This window comes from Carlito syrichta, unplaced genomic scaffold (assembly GCF_000164805.1).
Source record: "Carlito syrichta isolate Samal-C Ts95f unplaced genomic scaffold, Tarsius_syrichta-2.0.1 Scaffold309583, whole genome shotgun sequence".
Classification (NCBI taxonomy): Eukaryota; Metazoa; Chordata; class Mammalia; order Primates; family Tarsiidae; genus Carlito; species Carlito syrichta.
The window spans coordinates 488,256-510,629 of NW_007253679.1; the positions used below are offsets into that span (position 1 = coordinate 488,256).

A 22,374-nucleotide genomic window follows, 5' to 3' on the forward strand; every position below is an offset into this window, starting at 1 on the left:
ATTTTATGGGCCAGGAAATTCACCCTTTTAAATTGTACAATTCAGTGGTTTTTTTTTAGTATGCTTATAGAGTTGTAAAACCATCATGAAAATCTAATTTTAGAACATTCCATTATCTCTCATAAAAACCCCATACCCTGTAGCAGTCATTCCCCAGCCCCCCTTCCCTAGCAATTATCATTGTGGTATATTTTCTTCAGTTTTTTTTCTTGTCTATTCATATTACTTTCCTGTAGTATTTTAGCCACATTTTTATTCATAGAATATGGTATATTATTCATTCATTTATTCCATACCCTCCCTTCTCTCTCTCTCTATTCATTAAATGTATATTCATAAATATTAAATATATATTTACAAAACACACACACATATATATATATATTGATTAAAAATATTAAAGACCATGGGCATAGTTATTATTCTTTGGGTTGCAAACAACAGAAATAGACAATGACTTGGACTGTCTTAAGTCTAAGAAGGGAAGGGATAGGATGAATATCAAGGTAGCCCCAAAAATCAAAGCAGCAGTATGTATCTTATCTTCATACCAGAGAAAGAAACGAAAAGGTGCAGATCCTTGATTCAAGCTCATTAATAAAATGAAAAAAGAGAATTTGAGTAATTAGGCTACTTAGGAACCAGTATGTTCATACTTTTCCTGTATATTGTTCAAGTTACAATTTGAAAAAGAGGATTTATCACAGATATCTCATAGAGTTTTCCCAGTCCCTTAAAATTCAAAGAGCACAGACATGTTTGCAGAAATGCTGTTTTAAAGGAAAAGTAAATAAAGCAGTTGAATGTAAAGCCTAGTACTGACATTTCAAATGACTTTTTAATTTATCTTTTACATTTTTACTTGGCACATTATTTTACATATTTATGGTGTGCATCTGATATTTTGTTACATATATGGAATGTGTAATGATCAAGTCAGGGTATTTAGGGCATTCATCACCTTGTATTTATGTTTTTATGAGTTGGGAACATTTCAAGTTCTCTCTTCTAGCTACTTTGAAATATGCAGTACATTGTTGCTAGCTATAGTCCCTACTTTGCTATTGCACATTAGAACTTATACTTCTGTACACTGTATATTTGAACCCATTGACCAACTTCTCTTCATCCCTCTCCTCCCATCCACATATCCTTTAAATAATGATAATAATAAATAACAGTATAGAATTAAAATTCAGATATTTATGTATTGCTTAAAAATAGACAGTATATACAGTAATTACTCAGTATCTCTAGGGGACCCCTGAGAATACCAAAATGTGTGGATGCTCAAGTCCCTGATATAAAATTGCATGATATTTTCATATAATCTCCACACATCCTCTCATATACGTTTTATTTCTAGATTACTTATAATACCTATACTATATAAGTAGTCATTATACTGTATTTTATTGGTGTATTATTGTTATTTTTTTTCTTGAATAATTTTGGTCTGTGGATGCAGAATCCATGGATACAGAGGGCCAACTGTATATAATTATGAATACATAATTTAATCTTGCAGGATTTCTTTTTTTTGACTTGGATTAATGGGTACAAATATGTGGGTTGATAGAAGAAATAAGACTTAGTGTTTGATAGATCAGTTGGGTGACTATAGTTTACAGTAATCTCTTGTACATTTCAAAATAGCTAGAAGAGAATAATTTGAATGTAGCATAAAGAAAAGACAGATATTTAAGATGATAGAGATCCAAAGCATACTGATTTGATTTTTATAAATTATATGAATGTATTAAATTATCACATGTACCTCAAAAATATGTACATCTATTATGCTTCAATAAAAAATAACTCATAGTTCAATAATGATTGAATGAATGAATGACCCACCTTACCTACTTTATCTAATAATGTCCTGTTTTGGGACATTACTCACAATTTACTCAAACTTTATTAATCACACAAATTGACTTATCTGTTTTTTAGGACTGTGCTACAGCACTATGTTCATAGTACTTTCCTCTTCTACCTTTCCATTACCAAAAGTGAAGTCTGACAATCTCACAGACTCATCTGGAAAAAGTACTAAATAACTCACTACTGAATATCTCTATGGTCACCTATGAGGTACTCCCCTTGGGAAGCTATGTTCTGATGCCAGTGCCTTGTCTACCTGTCAAAGCTGTTTTGGAACTCTTCTTCTGGAATGGCCATCAGAGCTGTCATCATATTACCCTCAATGTCCTGAATGTCATCAACACTTTAATATTTCCTTTGTCTTTGGGTAAAGAAAAAAGTCACGGGGGCCAGATCAAGTGAGTAGGAAGGGTGTTCCAATATAGTTATTTGTTTACCAGCTAAAAATTCCCTCACAAATAGTGCTGTGTGAGCTGGTACATTGTCATGATGCAAGAGCTCCTTCAGGACCATTTTTGTACACACTTTTCTCATGCCAAGATTTACAGTTAAAATTTTTCTGTTTCTCTATTGGTGTTTATTTGGTCTGCTATGATTCTCACAGTCAGGCAATGATTTTGATGCACAATTCAATGAAATTTTGCAATGTTTTAGTCAGTTCTGCTTATTACTGGCTGTCTTGACCTCTCTTCATCAGTGACACTTTCTCATATTTTCAGAAAAATGTTTAATACATTTGTACACTAGCATTTTCTTCATAACATTATTGCCATAAACTTGGACTAACACATTCATGATTTCACTTCCACTCTTGCCAAGTTTAACAAGAAATTAGATGCTTGTCTGTTGTTCTAATTCAAGTGCCGACATTCTTGTGACAACACACAATATGCAACAGCAATAATGAACCCCACTCAACAAGACACTGCAACATGTCAACATGAACACAGTTGTTAGACACTGATATACCAAGGTTATGAAACCTTATCAAATTGTTTGTACAGTACTGCCAGCATAAGTGCATGGTGGCAAGTTCGCGAACTTAATTGTCAGAGCTCGTGAGCTTTTCTTAAAGTAGGCTGAAACGTTCCCCTCCCCTGAAGTTTAGAAAAGCACTCTCAAACTTTCATGTGCCTACAGATTACTAGTGGGTCTTGTTAAAATGTAGATTCTGATTCAGCAGGTCTGAACTGGGACCTGAGATCCCATCTTTTTGAAAAGACCTCAGGTGATGCTGCTTCCACGGATGCAAGGACACCCTGAGTAGCTTGGAGGTCTGTTATCCCCCATTCTTAGGGGTGATTCAGTAGGCAGAGTGAAGCAGGAAGGTACTTCAGGAAAATCTCTCCTCTTCAGAACTTGGAGTAGCAAGGGCTACAGTTTGTCTGAGGAATCCGTGTAGCTCAGAGTGGGAGAAAATGAGTAGTTCAATGCCCACCACCCAGCTATTTGAAATGATATTGATTTAGGTAAAACCTCTTACTTGTTCTAAAAATACTTAGATGGTTAGCAATTTTGTTAAGTGAACATGTTGGGGAAGAAAAAATGACAAAGAAGGAAACTGCAGTAAAAATTTTAAAATGTCATTTGCACTAAAGATTTGTGAAGCGATTAAATGAAAGAGCTGTCCTCTAATAACTGCATGGTCATGACTGTTAATATTGGAAAAGTTTCAATATTAACTATCTTTTCTATGATTACATGTTTTGGATTGATCCTCTAAACACGTTTTTGAGGTATCACTGTTTCTTAAACTTTAGTTGTGTCAGCCTATTTAATAATGTGTGTTTATCAGGTTGAGAAGTATTGACAACAGGGGATGCTGGTGTCCTTAGTTGCTTGTGGATTACAGAGAAAGAACACTGACCTTCAAAACACAAATTGTTGGTATTCCCAAGAGCCCTTTAATGTTATTTATAGGCCATTTAGGGAAATCAATTATATCCATCTTTGAGTTGTTCTTAAAACAACTATTTCCTGTTTTATTTTTTAAAATGCTAAAGTTAGAATGGGCATGTTAGCTCATGCCTGTGTTCCCTCCACTTTGGAAGACTGAGGCCGGAGGATTGCTTGAGCCCAGGAATTTGAGACCAGTTTGAGCAACATAGTGAGACCTTGTCTCACAAAAAATAGAAAAGTTAGCCAGGTGTGGTGGCTACAGCTACAGTTCAGCTGGGAGGCTGAGGCAGAAGAATTTCTTGAGCCCAGGAAATGGAGGCTGCAGTGAATCATGATTGTGCCACTGTATTCCAGGCTGTATTCCAGGTGACAGAGTGAGATGCTGACTGCAAAAAATACAACAAAACAAAACATCCCCCAAACCAAAGTGCTTAGTATTTTGTTTTCCACTGTTGCATTTATATGATGATTAAAAGTTCATGTTCATTATATCCATTTCTTTTCCTTGCCCAAATGGGAGGAGGGAGGAGAGAAATTTTAGTTTCAAGCATCTAGCTACCACCACTGTCTCACAATAATGATAACATTTATTGAACATTCATTATGTGCCAGGCCTGTGCTTCATACTTTATGGGAACTTATTCACTTACTTGATGAGCATCCCCTGTGGTATTTTATGAATGCTGTAAGTTAGTTACAATAACTATTTCCTGTTTATGGGTGAATAGTTTGATGCTTGGAGTACTTAAAGTGATTTGTTCAAGGCATCACAGGCTATCCTGGGTAGATCCAGGGTTCAAAACCCAACTCTTTATCACTGTTCTTGGAAGCCCAAGAAAATTTGGTAATTTTCCCCAGATCATATAACTGGTTAGTTGCAAAGCTAGAATTAGAACTTAAGTCCTTAACTCTAAGCTCAGTGTAATCATCCAATACTGTGCCACCTTAGAGTATTGGTCTGTAATGAATACCAGAGCTCCTTTTTGCTTACAAAAGCAACTGCCAAGAGGGCTTTCCCATGTATCCTGTTCTTACTGTTATAAATCTTGGCAACATGTCACATATTATCAACCAAGTTGAGTTCTGCAGTTATCAATGACAGTACGTGGGTTAGAAATAGAGTCCTGGTGTTTTAAAAAATCACTTATCAATAGTCTCTATTTAGCCATGCGTGCTTCTCCTTGGGGAGTTTTACCTAAAGGAGAAAGTCTAGGAGCATATGTCTAAATACTATTTTTTTTATACCTTTCTCGCAGACCAACTCTTCCACCAGCACACTGGGGCCACATGTTTGTAGCTGGTCTGCTGTTTGTCTTTTCACACGCATGACACAGCCCAAGGTCTGAAGCCATGAAGAGTGTTGTACATCTTGTACATGGGATTACAGAGAAAGGGATCAGAGACCCTGCCCTTAAAATTTGATTACAGACAAACTGGAAAATGATTAATAAGAAACTAAAGTCACAGGAGAAGGAGAGCAGGCCAAGTTGTCTGCAAAAAGGTTCTGTTTTCTTTGAAAGGGTTATAGTAAGCCCTTGCTTGAGAAGGAGTATGGATTTATTTAAAAAAAAACACTTCAAGACTTTTGAGTATAAGCCAATTCATATTTTTATATAGCTTGGAGATGGTTTTCATAGCAATGAAACCCTAAACTGCTTTACAGTGCAAAACTTTATCATTTTTGTTTCTTCCCCATAGTGTGGAAAAGAGCTTAAGGTCACAAATTTTTTCAAACCTGCCAGGAACTCATATTTTCCATGTTTAGGGATAAGACACAATAGATTCTAAACATCTGGCTAGCCCTGATTTAAATAATTGTGTGTTCCATGCACATCATACATATATAATCATATTTTCATTCTAGTTACCTTTTTGTGTTTTAGACATTCTGAAATCTGGATTAGATTCTGACTCCAGTAGCTATTGGAAGTCACTTTTCTAAACATGGGCTAAAGCAAAGTGTATTTTTCCTCTTTTCACATGAACTCAAGTACTACTTAGTTTCTTGCAATTTCATTGTTTTTTTCCCCAAAATTAAGCGAATATGGGAGCTTATAGGAATTGTACAAAATGAAATTCTGTAGTATTTTTAGAGCAGGGAAGACTTTAGAATTGACTGGAAAGGCTCAGTTTCAGACACTGGCCTATATCTGCTAACAATGTGATTGCAGTCAAATCCCTTAAGCTACCTCAATCCATCCTCTTGTGAAGTGGACATAGTGTTGGCTGCTTTGGAGCAGTGTTGTCAGATGAGTGAGCTGGTGGATGTGAGGCACTGAGATTTGAGGAAGAGGATAGGACAGAGTAATCAGAGGTCAAGGACACTCTCCCACCCTCACCCTCTCAGTTTAACTACAGCTAAGAAAAGAGGACTGGAAACTTGTTCTCCTTGACATTGTTCCTCTGTGCCAACTGGATGGTGAGACAGTTTTCCTTCTGGTCATCTCATCTTTCTTCCTGTATTTCATTCACTATTTCCTGAGTACCTATTTTGTGCTATATTTGGGGTATAATGAAAATTAGGAACTGTCCTTGAGAGGGTCATTCTGTGTGCGTGTATGTATGTATGCAAGTGTATGTAAAGTGAATACATGATTATGTGGTGCATGATAATGGAAACTTTCACAACTTCCCCAGCAGAACACAGTAACATCCCACAGAACACTGTTCCAGGGAACATACTTTGGGAAACACTATTGAAAAACAGGCTGGTAAAAGCCAGGAGGATGCTTATTGTCTCAATGGTCTGATTGGTTAAAGAGGCACACCGGGTTACTGGTCTGTGCATTTTGATCCCAACGTCACCAGTATTTGAAGTTGCGGACTCACTTTTACAGAAGGCCTGTCTGGAGGAATACACAATATCTGATTGAATAACATTGTGAGGTCTATATTATTATCCCTCTTTTACAGATGAACAAGCTGTGGTTTGGGGAGGTTTAGTAACTGAGCTGTGGTACCTGAGAGAATCTCAGCCAATTTACCTCAAAACCCACACCTTCCTCCCCACACTGTAATAGCGCACCATATGAGAAAACCAGTTTGAAGTGAGAGGCAAGGACTAAGGTTACTTCTTTACTTGGAAAACAAAACAAATCTACATCTTTCCATTTGACCTGAAAGGTAGTGGGTTTAGGCGCTGCTGACATGGAAGTTGGCCTTTCACTCTTTGTGAATTTACTTCAGGAACTGTGTGCAGATTCCCCAGCCAAACATCATGATTACGAGACTGTGTCCCATACCCCTGTCCTTTTGTAGGCCAGCTTTCTGTCTGGGTCCTGTGATAAGCCATCAGTGTGCTTCCACTCCAGGGCCAGTGTATGTCAGAGTGGCCTGGCTGTCGCCTCTAACTCAACCATGTGGGGTGCAGGAGGGTGGCTGTGGGACACACAGGGAGTAATGTCAAACACATTTCGAGCCTACACTTGCCATTGAAGAAATGATTAATGTATACTCAATGATGTAAGGTAGGTCTTTCATCCCTATTTACAGATGAGGAATCTGAGACTCAGAGACACCAATAAATTTGCTCAGGATCACACAGCTGGGAAGTGATATGACTGGGATTAGAATCAGACTGTCTGGCTTCAGATTCTGGGCTGTTACACACTGTACAATTTGCCTTCCATGAGCTCATCTAAGGAGATCATTATATGCTGTTGGAATACCTGCTATATGCAGGTAGAGAAGAACATGTATTTACATTATCAAGTATGTTACTAACATGAATACCCAGGAAACTGCTCCCCACCCCGACTTGAGAGCATTGCTAATCCTGCTCATGTTATACATATGTCCCTCTCGGTTTCTTCTCCTGATTTATGGTAACCATGCCTTTGAACCTTATCTAAGTGAAATTATGTTGCATATATTCTCTATTTTTTACTTCTTTCATTCAGTATTATTTTAGAATTAATTCCTGTTGCATGTAGTTGTCATTTGTTCTTTTACTCTATAGTGCAACATTTTATTACTGGCATATACCTTTTTTAATCTGTTTTCCTGTTGATGAATTCTGTAAGGGTTTTGTTATTGGGAATAGTGCTGCACTGAATGTTGTTGTTATGTGTCTGTTGTGTTCATGTGCAAGTATTTTTTTAGAGCAGGGGTCTGCAAACTTTTTCTGTAAAGTGCCAGATAATAAATATTTTAGACTTTGTGGGTTATATATGGTATCTCTACTTTACTCACTGCTGCAGTTGTAGTGCAAAAGTAACAACAGACAATGTATAAATGAATGGGTATGACTGTGTTCCAATAAAACTTTTGTTACAAAAATAGGCAACAGGTGAGATTTGTCCCATAGACAATAGTTTGCCAACCCCTGCTTCAGGTATGTACCTAAGTGTGAACTTTTTGGTATACGTATGGTTAGTTCTTGCTGAATTATTTTTTTTCTAAGTGGTTGTACTAGCTTACTCTTACAGCAACTGTGTTTGGAATTCTTGTTTGCCACATCCTTGCCAGTACTTGCTATTGTCAGATTTTTTATTGCTGCCACTGTTATTATTATAATTATTAGAATGTGTATGTATGTGTGTGTTTGTTTGGTTAAGAGAGTAGGGGATAAAATGCTTTCTCACTGTGGTTTTCATATGTGTTTTTCTGATTATTAATAAGGTTGAACATCTTTTCATATGCTTACTGGCTGGTCATATTTCCTCTTCTATGAAAGGCCTGCTCATTTCTTTTGTGCATTTTTCTATCAACTGTCAGTCTCTTTCTTATTGATTTGTAGGAATTACATATATGTTCTGGATAATAATCCTTTGCCATTTTAATGTAGTATTACAAACTTCACCCCTCATTTGTGAATTTTTTCACTCTTTTTTTTTTCACATCAGATGGGTAATGTGTCAACTTCGTAGCAAAGTCTGAGGGGGGCACATCTCACACATGATAAATGCAGTCATCACACTTATCGACTATAAAAGGATCTGTTTTTTCATTTTCTACATGATGCCTTTTGTGAGCAGAAATTCTTAATTTTAATATCAAATTTACCACTCTAAAGTTACTTTTCTTGCCCTATTAATGAGAAAATAACTTTCTTATTTTTAATCATTTGTAGATTATTTTAGGTTTTCTAGTAGATAACGACATAATGCAATTGATAATGTTAGCATTTGTCTTCTTTTCTTTTCTTTTTTTTTTTTTTTGAGTTGGAGTCTCACTCTGTCACCCAGACTGGAGTACAGTGGCCGCTCCCGGCCACCGCAGCCTCAACCTGCTGGGCTCCGGCGATCCTTCCGCCTCAGCCTTCCAAGTAGCTGGAACTACAGGCGTGCGCTATCACGCCTGGCTAATTTTTGATTTATTGTAGAGATGAGGTCTCGCCAAGTTGCCCAGGTGGGTCTCGAACCCGCAGGCTCAGGCAATCCACTCACCTCAGCCTCCCAAAGGCGCAGGATTACAGACTAAGCCACTGAGCCCGGCTTGTCTTCTTTTCAATTATTATTCCTTCTACTTGTTTTCTGGCCTTACTATTCTGACTCAGGCGTCCAGTAGAATGTTGACTAGAAGGTAGTAAGAGTGGCATAACTTTATGCCTCTTTTTAAAGGGAATGCTTCCAACATTTACCATTAAGAATCGCATTTATTGTTAGTTTGCAGTGATACAGTCTATATGTCAAGCAAGTTCCTTTTCATTCCTAGTTTACTAAGAATTTTTAAAAAACATAAAGACTTTATATCTTGAGCTGATTGTAATAATTTTTTTTCTTTATTCTGTTAATGTGGTGACCTACTTGAATAGTTTGTCTAATGCTGGACTACCCTCTGATCCCTAGAGGAAACTCATCTTGATCATGATGTACTGTCTTTTCTATATACTTCTGGATTCTATTTATTAATAATACTCATTGTCTAACTGTGAAGTTTGGCCTATAAGTTACCTTGCTTGTATAGTTCATGTCTTGCTTTGATGTCATGATGATCAAGTCTCACAGAATGAACTGGGGAAGTGTTTCTTCTTTCCTTTTTTTGGAAGAGTTTATGCAAATTGGAATCATCTGGGCTTTCTTTGCAGGTAGAGTTTTAAATTTCTGACTCTATTTAATAGCTGCAGAACTCTTTAGGATTCCTGTCTCTTCTAGAGGCAGATTGTATAAGATATTTTTCTAGTAGTTTGTCTATTTTATTGACATTATAAAATGTATGGGCTTTTAAAAGTTAACACTATTTGCATTTCATCTTTTCAATATCTCCTGTGTGTAGTGATTTCTGAGGAATTTATTGTTTACGTTATTTCAAAGAACTAACATTTTGCTTTGTAGATTCTTTATTATGTTTTTGTTCACTAATTCTAACTTTCCTCTTAGCTCATTGATTAGGTTTTAATTTCAAATACTATATTATTATATATTTCATTACTACATATCTGCATGGTCATTTTGAAGAGTCACCTTTCCATGCTGATTCTTCAGTTCTATCTTATATTTATGTTTAAAGTATTTATTTATTTACTTAAACATTTCAAAAACACTTTAGATCCTGTATATCACTCTCAGTTATGGATGTTTCCTTGTGTCTGTGGTCATTTTCTTTTTTATTGTAAGAGTCTACTTAATTAAGCTGAATTCTTTGGACTCATGATGGCTTCTGTCCTCTACCTCCTGACTCCTCCCCAAGGCATTTGCATTTGCTTCTTTCAGGAGCCAGGACCACTTTAGCCCATTTGCAAATCTGGGTTTGATGGGAGAATCTCATCTCCCTTGTGTCAGTGAGCCCCATTTACTCTCTTAAGCTCAGTACATGTTTTGGTATTTGCTCCTTATAAGAAGAGAGAGACCAGAGCAAGCCTCACTCTCCACTCTCTTCCTCTCCCTTCCCTTAAATATTCTCTCTGCTTCATTGTTAGCTCAGCTATGCTTTGAAAAGTCTATTTTATTTTATCTAGCGTAGTGTAGTGGGATGGCCTGTCAGAAAGTGCAGCCTGCCATAAGCCTAGAAACAGAATCGTTATGACTGCCTTCATTGTCTTGGATGGTATCACTGAACTGCATGTTTGAAACTGGGAATAGATTGGACACATCAAGCTATTTAGCTTCCATTCCATTTGACTGTTTTTAATGCATGAATGGAGTCATTTTAAACGTTTTCCCTTTTGTGGACTGGAGATGGCGATAGTTCTTACTATCCAGGGCAGAATTTAAGTATGCAACAAGTAGGGGAAAAGATTAAAAAGGCCTGGGTTAACGACTAGGCATCTGGATTAGTGGAATGCATTCTATTTGTACTCCTAGCAAAGTGATGTGGAGAGCAGCCTGAATTCCAGTTGTCACACTGCTCTGCTTCCCTCCATGGTGTCTTTCCAGTGGCAGGCAGTGGAGAAGGGAGTTTGCCTATTGAGTTTTGATTCTTTGCAGACAACTGGAGAATGATCCCAGAAATAGGGTGGGGAATAAAAAGCTTTTTGAGTTCTCATCCAACTATGGACTCACTTTTGTACCTGAAGGGGTGAGCTGTTTTGCTCTAAGTGCTAAACTGTGCCCCAAGTGCTAAGCTGATAGCAGTTTGACTGGGACCTAGGCACGCGGTTGGATTACCAGGTGATGTTCTTTCATGCACTGGGCATTGGAAGGGCTTTTGTCTTCTGATATGCAATTAAATGGCAGCCACAGGAAGAATGACTGGGGCTTTGGGAAGTTGAGACTACAGTGATAACCGGAAAGTCCAAAGAGATGGCCTTAGAAGGCAACCTTGCAGATTCTGGCTTGTAGGTACTTGATGTAGGTAACAATATGAAATGAATGCTCTTGACTATTGATCCAATGGGGTTTGGGCGACTGTCTTAAAAGAAATGCGTTTTCATGGATGGGAAGGGGTAGATGATTTGTTCTGAAGGAATACAGTAATCTGGGGAGGAAGGAATTGAAAACTGTATAGTTTTTCTTATATTTGACTCTTAGAGAAGGTGTGGTGGCATTGCCAGAGAATTTATTTGTATTGTATCCTGGTCCTTTACAGCTGGTTTTTATTGAATGTGTTTTCTAATATCTATATAGTCTAATTTCAAGGACTTAGAAAGGAAGTCTTAAATAAACTGTCCTTGGGGTCTCCATGCTATTTAACTACTGGATAGGACTCAGTGATGTGGAAGTGAAGTGATTCAGGTTATCTCTCATCTTCTCTGTCTGAGACACTAAGACTGTGTCCTAGGTTGTCAAAATGTAGAGCCATCCTCTTTTGCTCTACCCATAGGATTATTAAAATACATACCAGGATGTAGTCTAGGATCCCAGAAACCAAGTTTCTGGCTTTCACAGTGTGTATCTGCTCTTGGGTCTGTCATTTAATCTGTGCGGATATGATTTTCTCATTTGTCAAAAGCAGTTCACAAATCAATTACAGGTGTCTTTGAATTCCAAATGTTCTGATTCCCTGACAGCAGGTAGTTTATGTCTTTTAGAATATGAATTTTTATTGCTATTGTCACTACAGCATATCTTGGCTGATGTGTTAGTTATTTTGTGCCTGGTACTTTCTAGAGCTTTATATGTATTAACTCATTTAATCCTCATTAAATTTGATAATTTTTAGGTAGTAGGAATTATTACTCTCCCTCCATACAAATGGGAAACTGAGGCACAGAAAGGCTATTATTTTCTTTTTTTTATCAATATTTTTTATATTGTGGGGTACAGTTAAGGGTTAGGTATACAAATACGTTTCGTTCAGGCACCCTGTTGATAAGAGGTGTTTCCCCATCCCCAGACAGATATTTGCTACCGTTAATCCCATCTCCCTCCCCTCGCATAGTTTCACTATTGTCAGTCATTTTCTTATAGTATTACATTGGTTGTTCAGCGTCCATTATATGAGTGAGAACATGTGATACTCGGATCTTTGTTTCTGTGAGAGGTCACTCAGTATTATAGACTCTAGTTCCATCCAGGTTGCTGCGAAATTCATGATTTTGTTCTTTTTTATGGCTGTGTAGTATTCCATCGTGCATATGCACCACATTTTTTTAATCCAGTCTTCTTCTGATGGGCAGCATGGTTGTTTCTAGGTTCTTGCTATTGTGAACAATGCTACGATAAACATATGTGTGCAGGTATCTTTTTTATAGAGTGATTTGAGTTCTTCAGGGTATATTCCCAGTAGGGGGATTGCGGGGTCATATGGGAGGTTGATATTTAGAGCTTTCAGGAACCGCCACACTGCTTTCCACAGAGGTTGCACTAGTTTACACTCCCACCAACAGTGTAGAAGTGTTCCCTTTTCACCACACCCTCTCCAGCAGCTGTTATTTTTTGAGTTGTTGATAATGGCCATTCTGACTGGAGTTAGGTGGTATCTCAGTGTGGTTTTGACTTGTATCTCCCTGATGATTAGTGAGGTTGAACATTTCTTCATGTGTTTGTTGGCTGCTCAGATGTCCTCTTTTGTGAAGTGTCTGTTCATATCTTTTGCCCATTTTATAATGGGGTTGTTTTTTTTTTTCTTTTCAGCACATTTGAGTTCCTTGTAGATCCAGGATGTTAAGCCTTTGTCAGACCTGGTGTTGGCAAATACTTTTTCCCTGTCTGTAGGCTGTCTCCCTGCTCTCTTGAAGGTTTCTTTGGCCTTGCAGAAGCTTGTCAGTTTAATAAGGTCCCACTTGTCTATCTTCTCTTTTATGACCTGTGGGTTTCGGGTTTTGTTCAGGAATTGGATGCCAGTTCCGATTTCCATGAGGGTATTTCCTTCATTTTCTAAGGTTCTTATGGTTTGAGGTTTTACATTTAGGTCTCTGATCCATTTGGAGTTAACCTTTGTGTGTGGGGATAGATAGGGGTCCTGTTTCAATCTTCTGCATGTGGTCAGCCAGTTTTCCCAGCACCATTTACTGAACAGGCTCTCCTCTCCCCAGTGGTAGGTGGTGGAGGCGAAAGGCTATTATTTTCATGGGTTATTGTTATCAAAAGTGCTATTATTATATTTTAAAATTGAAATTGTCTGTGTTAAATATCTAACTAGATTTCCAAGCACATATCTGATGATTCCATATGGAATTTAACTACTCTAAGTTTCCTGGATGAAAAAGAAAGTCTAACTAGTGCTAAAAAATATGGTTAATTTTTTTTTTTCTTTGAGATGAGGTCTTCCTATGTTGCCCAGGCTGATCTTGAACTCTTGGGTACAAGTGATCCTCCCATCTCAGCCTCCCACATAGGTGGGATTACAGGCATACACCTGTACCCAGCTTGATAAATGAGTTTCAAAATTTGATTGAGTTGAATCTCCTAAAAGTTGAACAATGGGCTGGGTGCAATGGCTTATGCCTGTAATTCCAGCACTTAGGGAGGCCAAGGCAGGAGAACTCTTGCTTGAGCCCAGGAGTTCAGGACCAGCCTGAGCAATATAGCAAGACCTCATCTCTACAAAAAATAGAAACAATTAGCTGGGTGTGGTGGTTCGTGGCTGTAGTCCTAACTACTCAGGAGACTGACGCGGAAGGATCACCTGAGCCCAGGAGACCAAGGCTGTGGTGAGTCATGATCATGCCACTGCACTCCAGCCTGGGTGAGAGAGTGAGATCCTAACCCCTCAAAAAAGAAAAAAAGTAGAACAATGAGAAAGAAGAGAGTGGATGGGAGTGGGAGGGAAGAGAGAATGGCAGAAGGATGATCAAGGATTTACAAGGTACATGTATTTTTCTCAAAAATCTTCCATAGAAACCAGAAGATTCCTACTTAATTTTAATTATCTTAAAATTAAAAGGGAATAAAAGCTAAATATAAACATAAATTTGAGAAAAATTTAAATATTAAATTTTAGACAGATTATGAGACTGGTTATGTTGAAGTCATTTAGAGACTAATAAAGTGACTACCTGAAAAAATAGATTTTTGCTTCTTAATAAATGTACAACTTGGAAGCATTGATCATAACCACCTCTGAATGAGGCACAGCCTGTTTAGGATGGCTCAATTTTTACCTAGCTGGGTGACTGGTAGCAGGTTTCTTAACCACTTTGTGTTTACATTTTCCCATGTGTTAAGTGGAGATCTTAACTGGGTACTTCACAGGGCAGTTGTGAGGATTAAAAGAGCTTAGAACCATGCATGGCATGTGGAAAGGGCTATACAACTTTTTGCTTTTACTATTCCTTAATAGGATTGGTCTGTCTATACCTCTGGACTTTTATACTTTCCCTTCTCTTTTCATCTTTCTTCACATGAATGACTCTCATTTGCCCTTCATGTAAGACACAGCTTAGTGGTGTCTTCTTGATTTGGGATGTTTTCCTGCATGCCTCTAACCTGGGTTCCATCCTATAAGCCTTTCCAGTCACCTGGCTGTGACTTCTGTCATAATCTTCATGACTGTATTGTTACTATTGGTTTACTTGTTCACATAGACTATGAGCACAGACTATTTCTTATTTTTTTTTTTTTTTTGAGTTGGAGTCTCACTCTGTCACCCAGACTGGAGTGCAGTGGCCGCTCCCAGCCACTGCAGCCTCGCCTACTGGGCTCCGGTGATCCTTCCGCCTCAGCCTTCCAAGTAGCCAGAATTACAGGCATGTGCTACCATGCCCGGCTGATTTTTTGATTTATTGTAGGTCTTGCTGCCCAGGTGGGTCTCGAACCCGCGGGCTCAGGCAATCCACTCACCTCAACCTCCCAAAGGGGCGGGATTACAGGCTGAGCCACCGAGCCCGGCTTATTTCTTATTTTTTTGGTATTTCATGAGTATGAGGGAGATACTGGATAAATGTCAATTGAATGGATAAATGATCAATTTCCCCTCTATTCTTCTCTCCTTTTTTTTTGAGTTGGAGTCTCCCTCTGTCACCCAGGCTGGAGTGCAGTGGCATGCTCACAGCCACTGCAGCCTTAGCCTTCCCAGTAGCTGGAACTACAGGTATGTGCCACCATGCTTGGCTAATTTTTTTTGTTTTAAAATTTATTGTAGAGATGAGGTCTCACCAAGTTGCCCAGGCTGGTGGTCTCAAATCCCTGAGCTCAGGCAATCCTCTCATCTCCTCTCAAAGTGCTGGGATTATAGGTGTGAGCCACTGCACCTGGCCTCTCCGTCCTTTCTTCTTTCTTAACTTCCTTCATTTCTACCAATTTTCCTCCCTCCCTTTCCCCTTTCCTCCTTCCCTAACTTTCTCACTTCACCCTTCCCTTTGCTCTCAAGTTTGGCACCTGATGCAATACCTTTGTTATTCCTCATAGGAACCTTTTGGGGTAAGTAATGGTGATCCCCATTTTGTAGTTGTGGAAGCAAAGGATCAGGGCAGTAGGCAGTTTGCCCATTCAAAGGGGCAGCTCCTTCACAAACCTGTCCTTTCAATGTTGCTGTTGCTCTTGCTTCTCAAAGCATTGTGACTTTTTTTCTTTGGCATTTCCTTCTGGCCAGTTTATGAATCACATAGGAAAACCAATCTTATTTTTGGTCACTCTCAGAAAAGCTCATTTTCATTCTGATCATGCCAATTCATCATGTTTGTCTCCAAATAAACTTAAGTCATCTCAGAAATCCAAACCACTTTCAAAGGACAAAGATTTGTCATCATCAAGAACATTTAAATGATTCAAAGACAATTGTCAAAGCATGTTCCCCAGGGTCTCGGTGGCAGCTGCATTGCTGGGCTGAAGACTGTAGACTCTGCTGTGGACTTTATTCTGTTGAGGTTTAGGGATGGGGGCTGGTGGAAGAAGGTTGTATCACCTTGTAGTCCCAGCTCATGTTTTTTGTAACAGGTTTATTAAGATAATGATTTGTATACCATATAATTTACCTAAAGTGCAAAATTTATTAGTTTTTAGTATAGTCAAAAAGTCATACAACTAACCACCCCAAACTAATTTGAGAAAATTTTCATTACCCCCAAAGAGAACCCCATACTTTTTAGAGCCACCCCCCGCTCTATTTCCCTGGTCTCCTCAACCCCAGCAATCACTAATTTACTTGCTGTCTGTGGATTTACTTATTCTGGACATTCTGTCAGTGGAATCATACAATATGTGGTTTTTTGTGACTAGCTTCTTTTACATGGCATAATGTTTCCAAGGTTTATGCAAGTTATAGTGTGTGAATACTTCAATCCTTTTCATCAATGAATAATATTCTATTGAATTGATAGACCACATTTTATTTACCCATTTATCAATTGATTGACAAATGGGTTGCTTCCATTTCTTTGACTAATATGAATATTTGTGTACAAAGCAACTTATGAATGAATAAGTAAAATGTGCTGTATTCATTCAGTAGATACAGGAAGTGACTGCTAAAGGGTATATGGTTTCTTTTTGAGGTGGTGCTTGAAAATTTGTTGTGTTGATGGTCACACAACTTTGTGAATTACTAAAAACCATTGCATTTTTCACTTTATAGGGGAGCATTGTATTAAAAAAATTATAATCTCCATCATTAAATACAAACCCATTGCTTACTCTGCATTGAGTACCCTGTGAGGCACTGTGGTACACAGGTGAGAGAGTGAGTACTTGTTCCCTAAGCGCTAGGAATTTCTTAATGGACTTTCTTAAATGGAAAGAAGAAGTAGATACTCAGAAAGAATATAATGAAGATGGTGCATCACCGAGTGCTAGTTTCTGGGTGTAGGCCACATTCAGAAAGATCTCAACACTTCTGGGTATCAACAATAGGAATTTCAAAATGTAATCTGCTCCAATATTTATATAACTTAAACATAGTATTAATATTATGCATACCTCACAGTATGCTGTAAATTCCCTATTTGACTTCTGTATTTAGCATTGTGTTTGGTCCACAAACAGGATTATGTGTTTGGTGAACGAATAACTGTTGTTTTGGAAGCCTCCTGGTTTGTTCCTAGGACAAAAATGCTTTCAGGCTTGTGGCTGCCTCCTCTGACCAGCCTAGGGGTTTGCCGTGTTGGGAAGGTGTTATTGAATTCACCAAATGTCTTCATGCAAGAATTTCTTTTCTCATAGCTGATAACTGTTTCATTTCCCTGGTGCTTTTACTCTGATTTTGGTTAAAGTTGTGACCTGAAATAACATGTGGGTGCTGGAAATACATCCAAGTCTGGATTCCTGGGTCAGTGAGATTCAGGAAAACAAAAAGTGAAATAAAGCTTATGTTTGGTTTTTCTTTTTTTTTCTTTTTTATGTCTATCAAATGTCAATTCTGTAGATTTTGTGTAGCTTATGGGTCTTTGCTGTAATTAAAATTTTTTTTTTTGTTGTTGTTCTTTCTGTTTCTGTGAAGGTAGTTTGTGTTAAGTTCTTTCTGTTAAATATCCTTTGCTCGCACTGGACTTTTCTTTGTGTTGATTTTTTGCTTCATTTTTTTTTCATTTCCCATGCTGTTCAGTTACTGGATGCCAGAAGAACCAAGGTTTGTCCACTCTTTGCAGCTTGTTTGTTTTGCTCTGCATAGACTCACCTCCTTGTGTGTTTCAGTGTGTTTGTCTGTGCCTGCACTTATTCCCTTTTGCTTGCAGATGCAGTAATCCTGTTTACTAAACCTGTTCACAGCTTTATTTGTATAAATAAATAAATAAATAAATAAATAAAGTCGTTGTTTGTGTCTACTCTAGTGGATGCTATTATTTTCATTTTTAAATTAGCATGCTTTGATTATGGAAAATAATGGATATTACGAAAAGAACACCTTAGGAAACAAGGAATACTGAGTCTGGAGCGTTGTGGGCATAAAGAAGGTGTGTTTGTGAAAGTTTCCCTCTAACCCTTTCCACTTCCTGAATTAAAACTCTGTAGATGTATAATTTCCCTTGTGACTGACACTAATATATTGTTTCTGTGTATGTGTACATTTCTCTTCTCCTAAGACATTCAGAAAGCATCATTGAATTAATCTCCCCTCTCCATGTGCTGTCCCATGCTTCTGAAGTCACCATGGAGGACTTCATGACTGGTCCTCTGGACCTCATGATTAACATTCCATCTTCATGATGTGGTGGCAGCAAACAGCACTTGGCATTTTCATTGACATCTTTTCTTTTCTCTCCTCTTCTGCTCCATCTTTCTCATTGTAGCACCTGCAGTTGACAATCCAGGCCCTTCAGGATGAGCTGCGAACCCAGAGAGACCTCAACCACCTTCTGCAGCAAGAAAGTGGCAACCGAGGAGCTGAACACTTCACCATTGAGCTGACCGAGGAGAACTTCCGGCGGCTCCAAGCTGAGCACGACAGACAGGCTAAGGAGCTGTTTCTTTTGAGGAAGACATTGGAGGAAATGGAGCTGAGAATTGAAACACAGAAACAGACCCTCAATGCCCGAGACGAGTCAATTAAAAAGCTTCTTGAGATGTTGCAGAGTAAAGGCTTGCCATCCAAAAGCCTGGAGGATGACAATGAGCGGACACGGCGGATGGCAGAGGCTGAGTCTCAGGTCAGCCACTTGGAAGTGATTTTAGACCAGAAAGAAAAGGAAAACATACATCTTAGAGAGGTAAGAACATTCACTTTATTTCTCCTAAGCTTTAATTTACAAGTTAAAATATGTTGTCAAGTTTTTTCCACAGGTTGGAAGATTGCTACAGCCTTAACAAAATGTCCTTTGTCATCTGCTTTATAATCTTCCTGTTTATGACTGTTAAACTGGAACTTTGTATGAGTTTTTTCTCCACTCGCTGCACATATGTTTCATCATTATTCAGCATGTATTCCAGATCCCAGCATGTGCAGCACGTGTCAACTCTAGGGTGGTTTGCAATTGCTTTTCCACAGGTGGTTATGCTTTTAGTGTCTTTTAAGTATAGTACTGTTAAGCTTAGTTGTTTATCAAATATCATCTCTCTAAAGGAAGAACACAAATAGATGATTAGTAACACAGTGTTTCAGGTTTTCTGAGTATGTGTTTTGCCCTTGGTGGATTAAATAATTTAAAGTCCTTCAGAGGCAGTCTCTTTGGCCTGCCACCATCATTGAATATTGGGATGCTCAGATATCTGAGAATATGTGGTTGAGTAGAGCTTAGAAAAAACATGGATGACTGCCAAAGTTTGAAATTTTTGTAATGGTTTCTTGCCACTGTGGTTGACATGGATCTTAAAAGCACCATATAGGCAAAACTGCTGTGGGGAGACATGGATCTCACAGAAAATAGCAAGCAATAAAATGGCATTAAATATATTTTCAAAATATTCTACAGCAATAAATAAAAATTCCGGAAGATATTTGCTTCCAGACCAAACTTCATTTCTTGGCATTAAATACCAGTTCAGATGGGTAACTCTTCTTGTGAGTCACTTGTCTGGTTGGTCAGAAGACATGCCTTCTATGTTGTTATTTGATAAAATGCAGATGCTGTCAGGAGTTTTCTCTGATATAGATTATATTTGCTTACAACATTTGAATAGACTTTTGTGTCTTCAAACTTTACGTCCTCTACTCTTATTCTGCCTTGTTTTGTTTTCATGAGAACATCTTTGGGCAAACCACATGGCTTGGTTTCGTATTGAGATGTTTAGAGTAGTGTTTTGTTGGGCCTGGTCTTCCAATTCATATTCCAAGAAGGTGAGTATGTTGTGTAAAATTCTAAGATAGCCTCCAATGATCCCTACTCCTTGGGATCCACACCCTTGTGTAATCCTCTTCCCTTGAGTGTTGGCTGATCCTTACAACTTGCTTCTCAATGGTAGAATATGGCAAAAGTAATAGAATGTCTGTTACTTCTATGATTTGGGTATATAAGATTGTTACTTCCATCTTACTAGTAGACTCTACTGCCTTTTTAGCTTGCATAAAGCAAGCTGCCATGTGGAGAGACCCAAGTGGTAAGGAACAGAGGCACTTAGTCCAACAGCCACAAAAACTGAAAACTGCCAACAAATACTTAGTGAGCTTGGAAGTGGATCCTTCCCAAGTTGAGCCTTCAGATGCAATGAGAGGCCCTGGGCTGACACCTTGATTACAGCCTGTGAGAGACCATGAAGCAGAAGACTCAGCTAAGCTGTGCCGAGATTCTTGACCCACAGAAACTGAGATAATACATGTGTGTTGTTTTAAGCTGCTGAATTTTGGGGTAAAATAGAGCAGAAACTAGTCCTCTCCCTGTCTTACTCCATAGATCTCTCATATGGTTTATAGAAGAGGAACAATAATTACTGACATGTTATTACTTGCCTGTAGACTGACTAGATTTTGAACTTTTTCATGTGTTCTCAAAATTGTGTTTAGTAGAGGATCACTATAAAATGGAAAAAGCTGCTGCTTTATTTTGGGAGCCACAGGATGATGTTGCATGTACAGCAAGGTTGGGATGCCAGAGGAACATCCATCTGTGGCACCATCTCTCACTCCATGTTGGGATCTTGTGGTCAGGGTGGAATTACTCTTCTTCTCCTATTAAATTCTGCTTATTGGTAGCACTTAAATAGATGGTACCTTTGTGGCTGCCTCCATTTAAATGAATCTAAACCCTATTCAACTATGTTTTCTGAGACTGATTGTTTCTCATGATGGTCTGGTATGATATAGATCATGTTTGGAGCCATAAACATCAGTTTGAAAGCACAGAGGATGGTATAGAAAGTGTAATCCAAGCCGGGCTCAGTGGCTCAGCCTGTAATCCTGCGCCTTTGGGAGGCTGAGGTGAGTGGATTGCCTGAGCCCGCGGGTTCGAGACCCGCCTGGGCAGCGAGACCTCATCTTTTTGATAAATTAAAAAATCAGTTGGGCGTGGTGGCACACACCTGTAATTCCGGCTACTCGGAAGGCTGAGGTGGAAGGATCGCCGGAGCCCAGCAGGCGAGGCTGCGGTGGCCGGGAGCGGTCACTGCACTCTAGTCTGGGCAACTGAGTGAGACTCCAACTCAAAAAAAAAAAAAAAAAAAGAAAGTGTAACCCATTACATTCAACTAGCTTCCTTGAGCTGCTGATGTAAGTCAGTGGATAGCCCTTATTTTGGCTCAGCATGAAAGGAGAATATGGAAAATGTGTCACTATATAAAAAACTCATTTTAAACTTGGACTCAACAAATAAAACTTAGAGGCTTGAAAGGACCCTTCCCAAGAGAAGAATTGTATTGGTTTGTGAGACCAGTTTGTTAAATTTTCAGGAATCTTGTAAGCCTCCTCTTAAACTACTGGTAGCCTGAAATTGATCATGGCTGGAATATTTACTACCATGGCAATTGGCAAATGCTACTCTTGGGGCCTACCTCCCTTGTTCTGTATCCATTTCTGAAAGCTTATTTACTATCACACTTCTGAGTAAATATTGTAATATGTTTACACATAATACAGCAAGAAGGGGCATTGTGGAGTCAGAAAGTTAAGTACTCAAATAATTATGATTATAAGTGTATTAACTACTCATGGGTCATCAAAAATTTTCAAAACAGCATCTGTATGCATGCTTGTGTGTCAGGCATCAGGAAGAGTGCTTTACGTTGATTCACACTGAATTCTTACAACCACCTCATTCATTCAGTAATCCATTCATTTATTCATTAATCTTTAACCCTTTCCTTCATTCTTTTATCCATTCATTAAATTAATACTTATTAAAAAATGTGTTTGTGAGGCAGCAATGATAACCAATAAAGTTTGGTTTCGTGGTGCTTGCATTCTCTGGGCGGGAGTTAGGCAACAATTTTGTGTTTAAACAGAGAAGTATCACAAAAAAAGAAAAGG

General features: G+C 38.5%; 1 protein-coding gene across 1 annotated transcript in view; it reads left to right on the top strand.

Moving 5' to 3' along the window:
- ERC2 (ELKS/RAB6-interacting/CAST family member 2) overlaps positions 1 to 22,374 on the top strand; it is a 477,557-nt gene that overhangs the window by 146,574 nt on the left and 308,609 nt on the right. Inside the window, exon 3 of the mRNA XM_021717273.1 lies at positions 18,770 to 19,186. Coding sequence (XP_021572948.1) covers positions 18,770 to 19,186 — 417 coding nt within the window. The remainder of the gene's footprint in view (positions 1 to 18,769; positions 19,187 to 22,374) is intronic.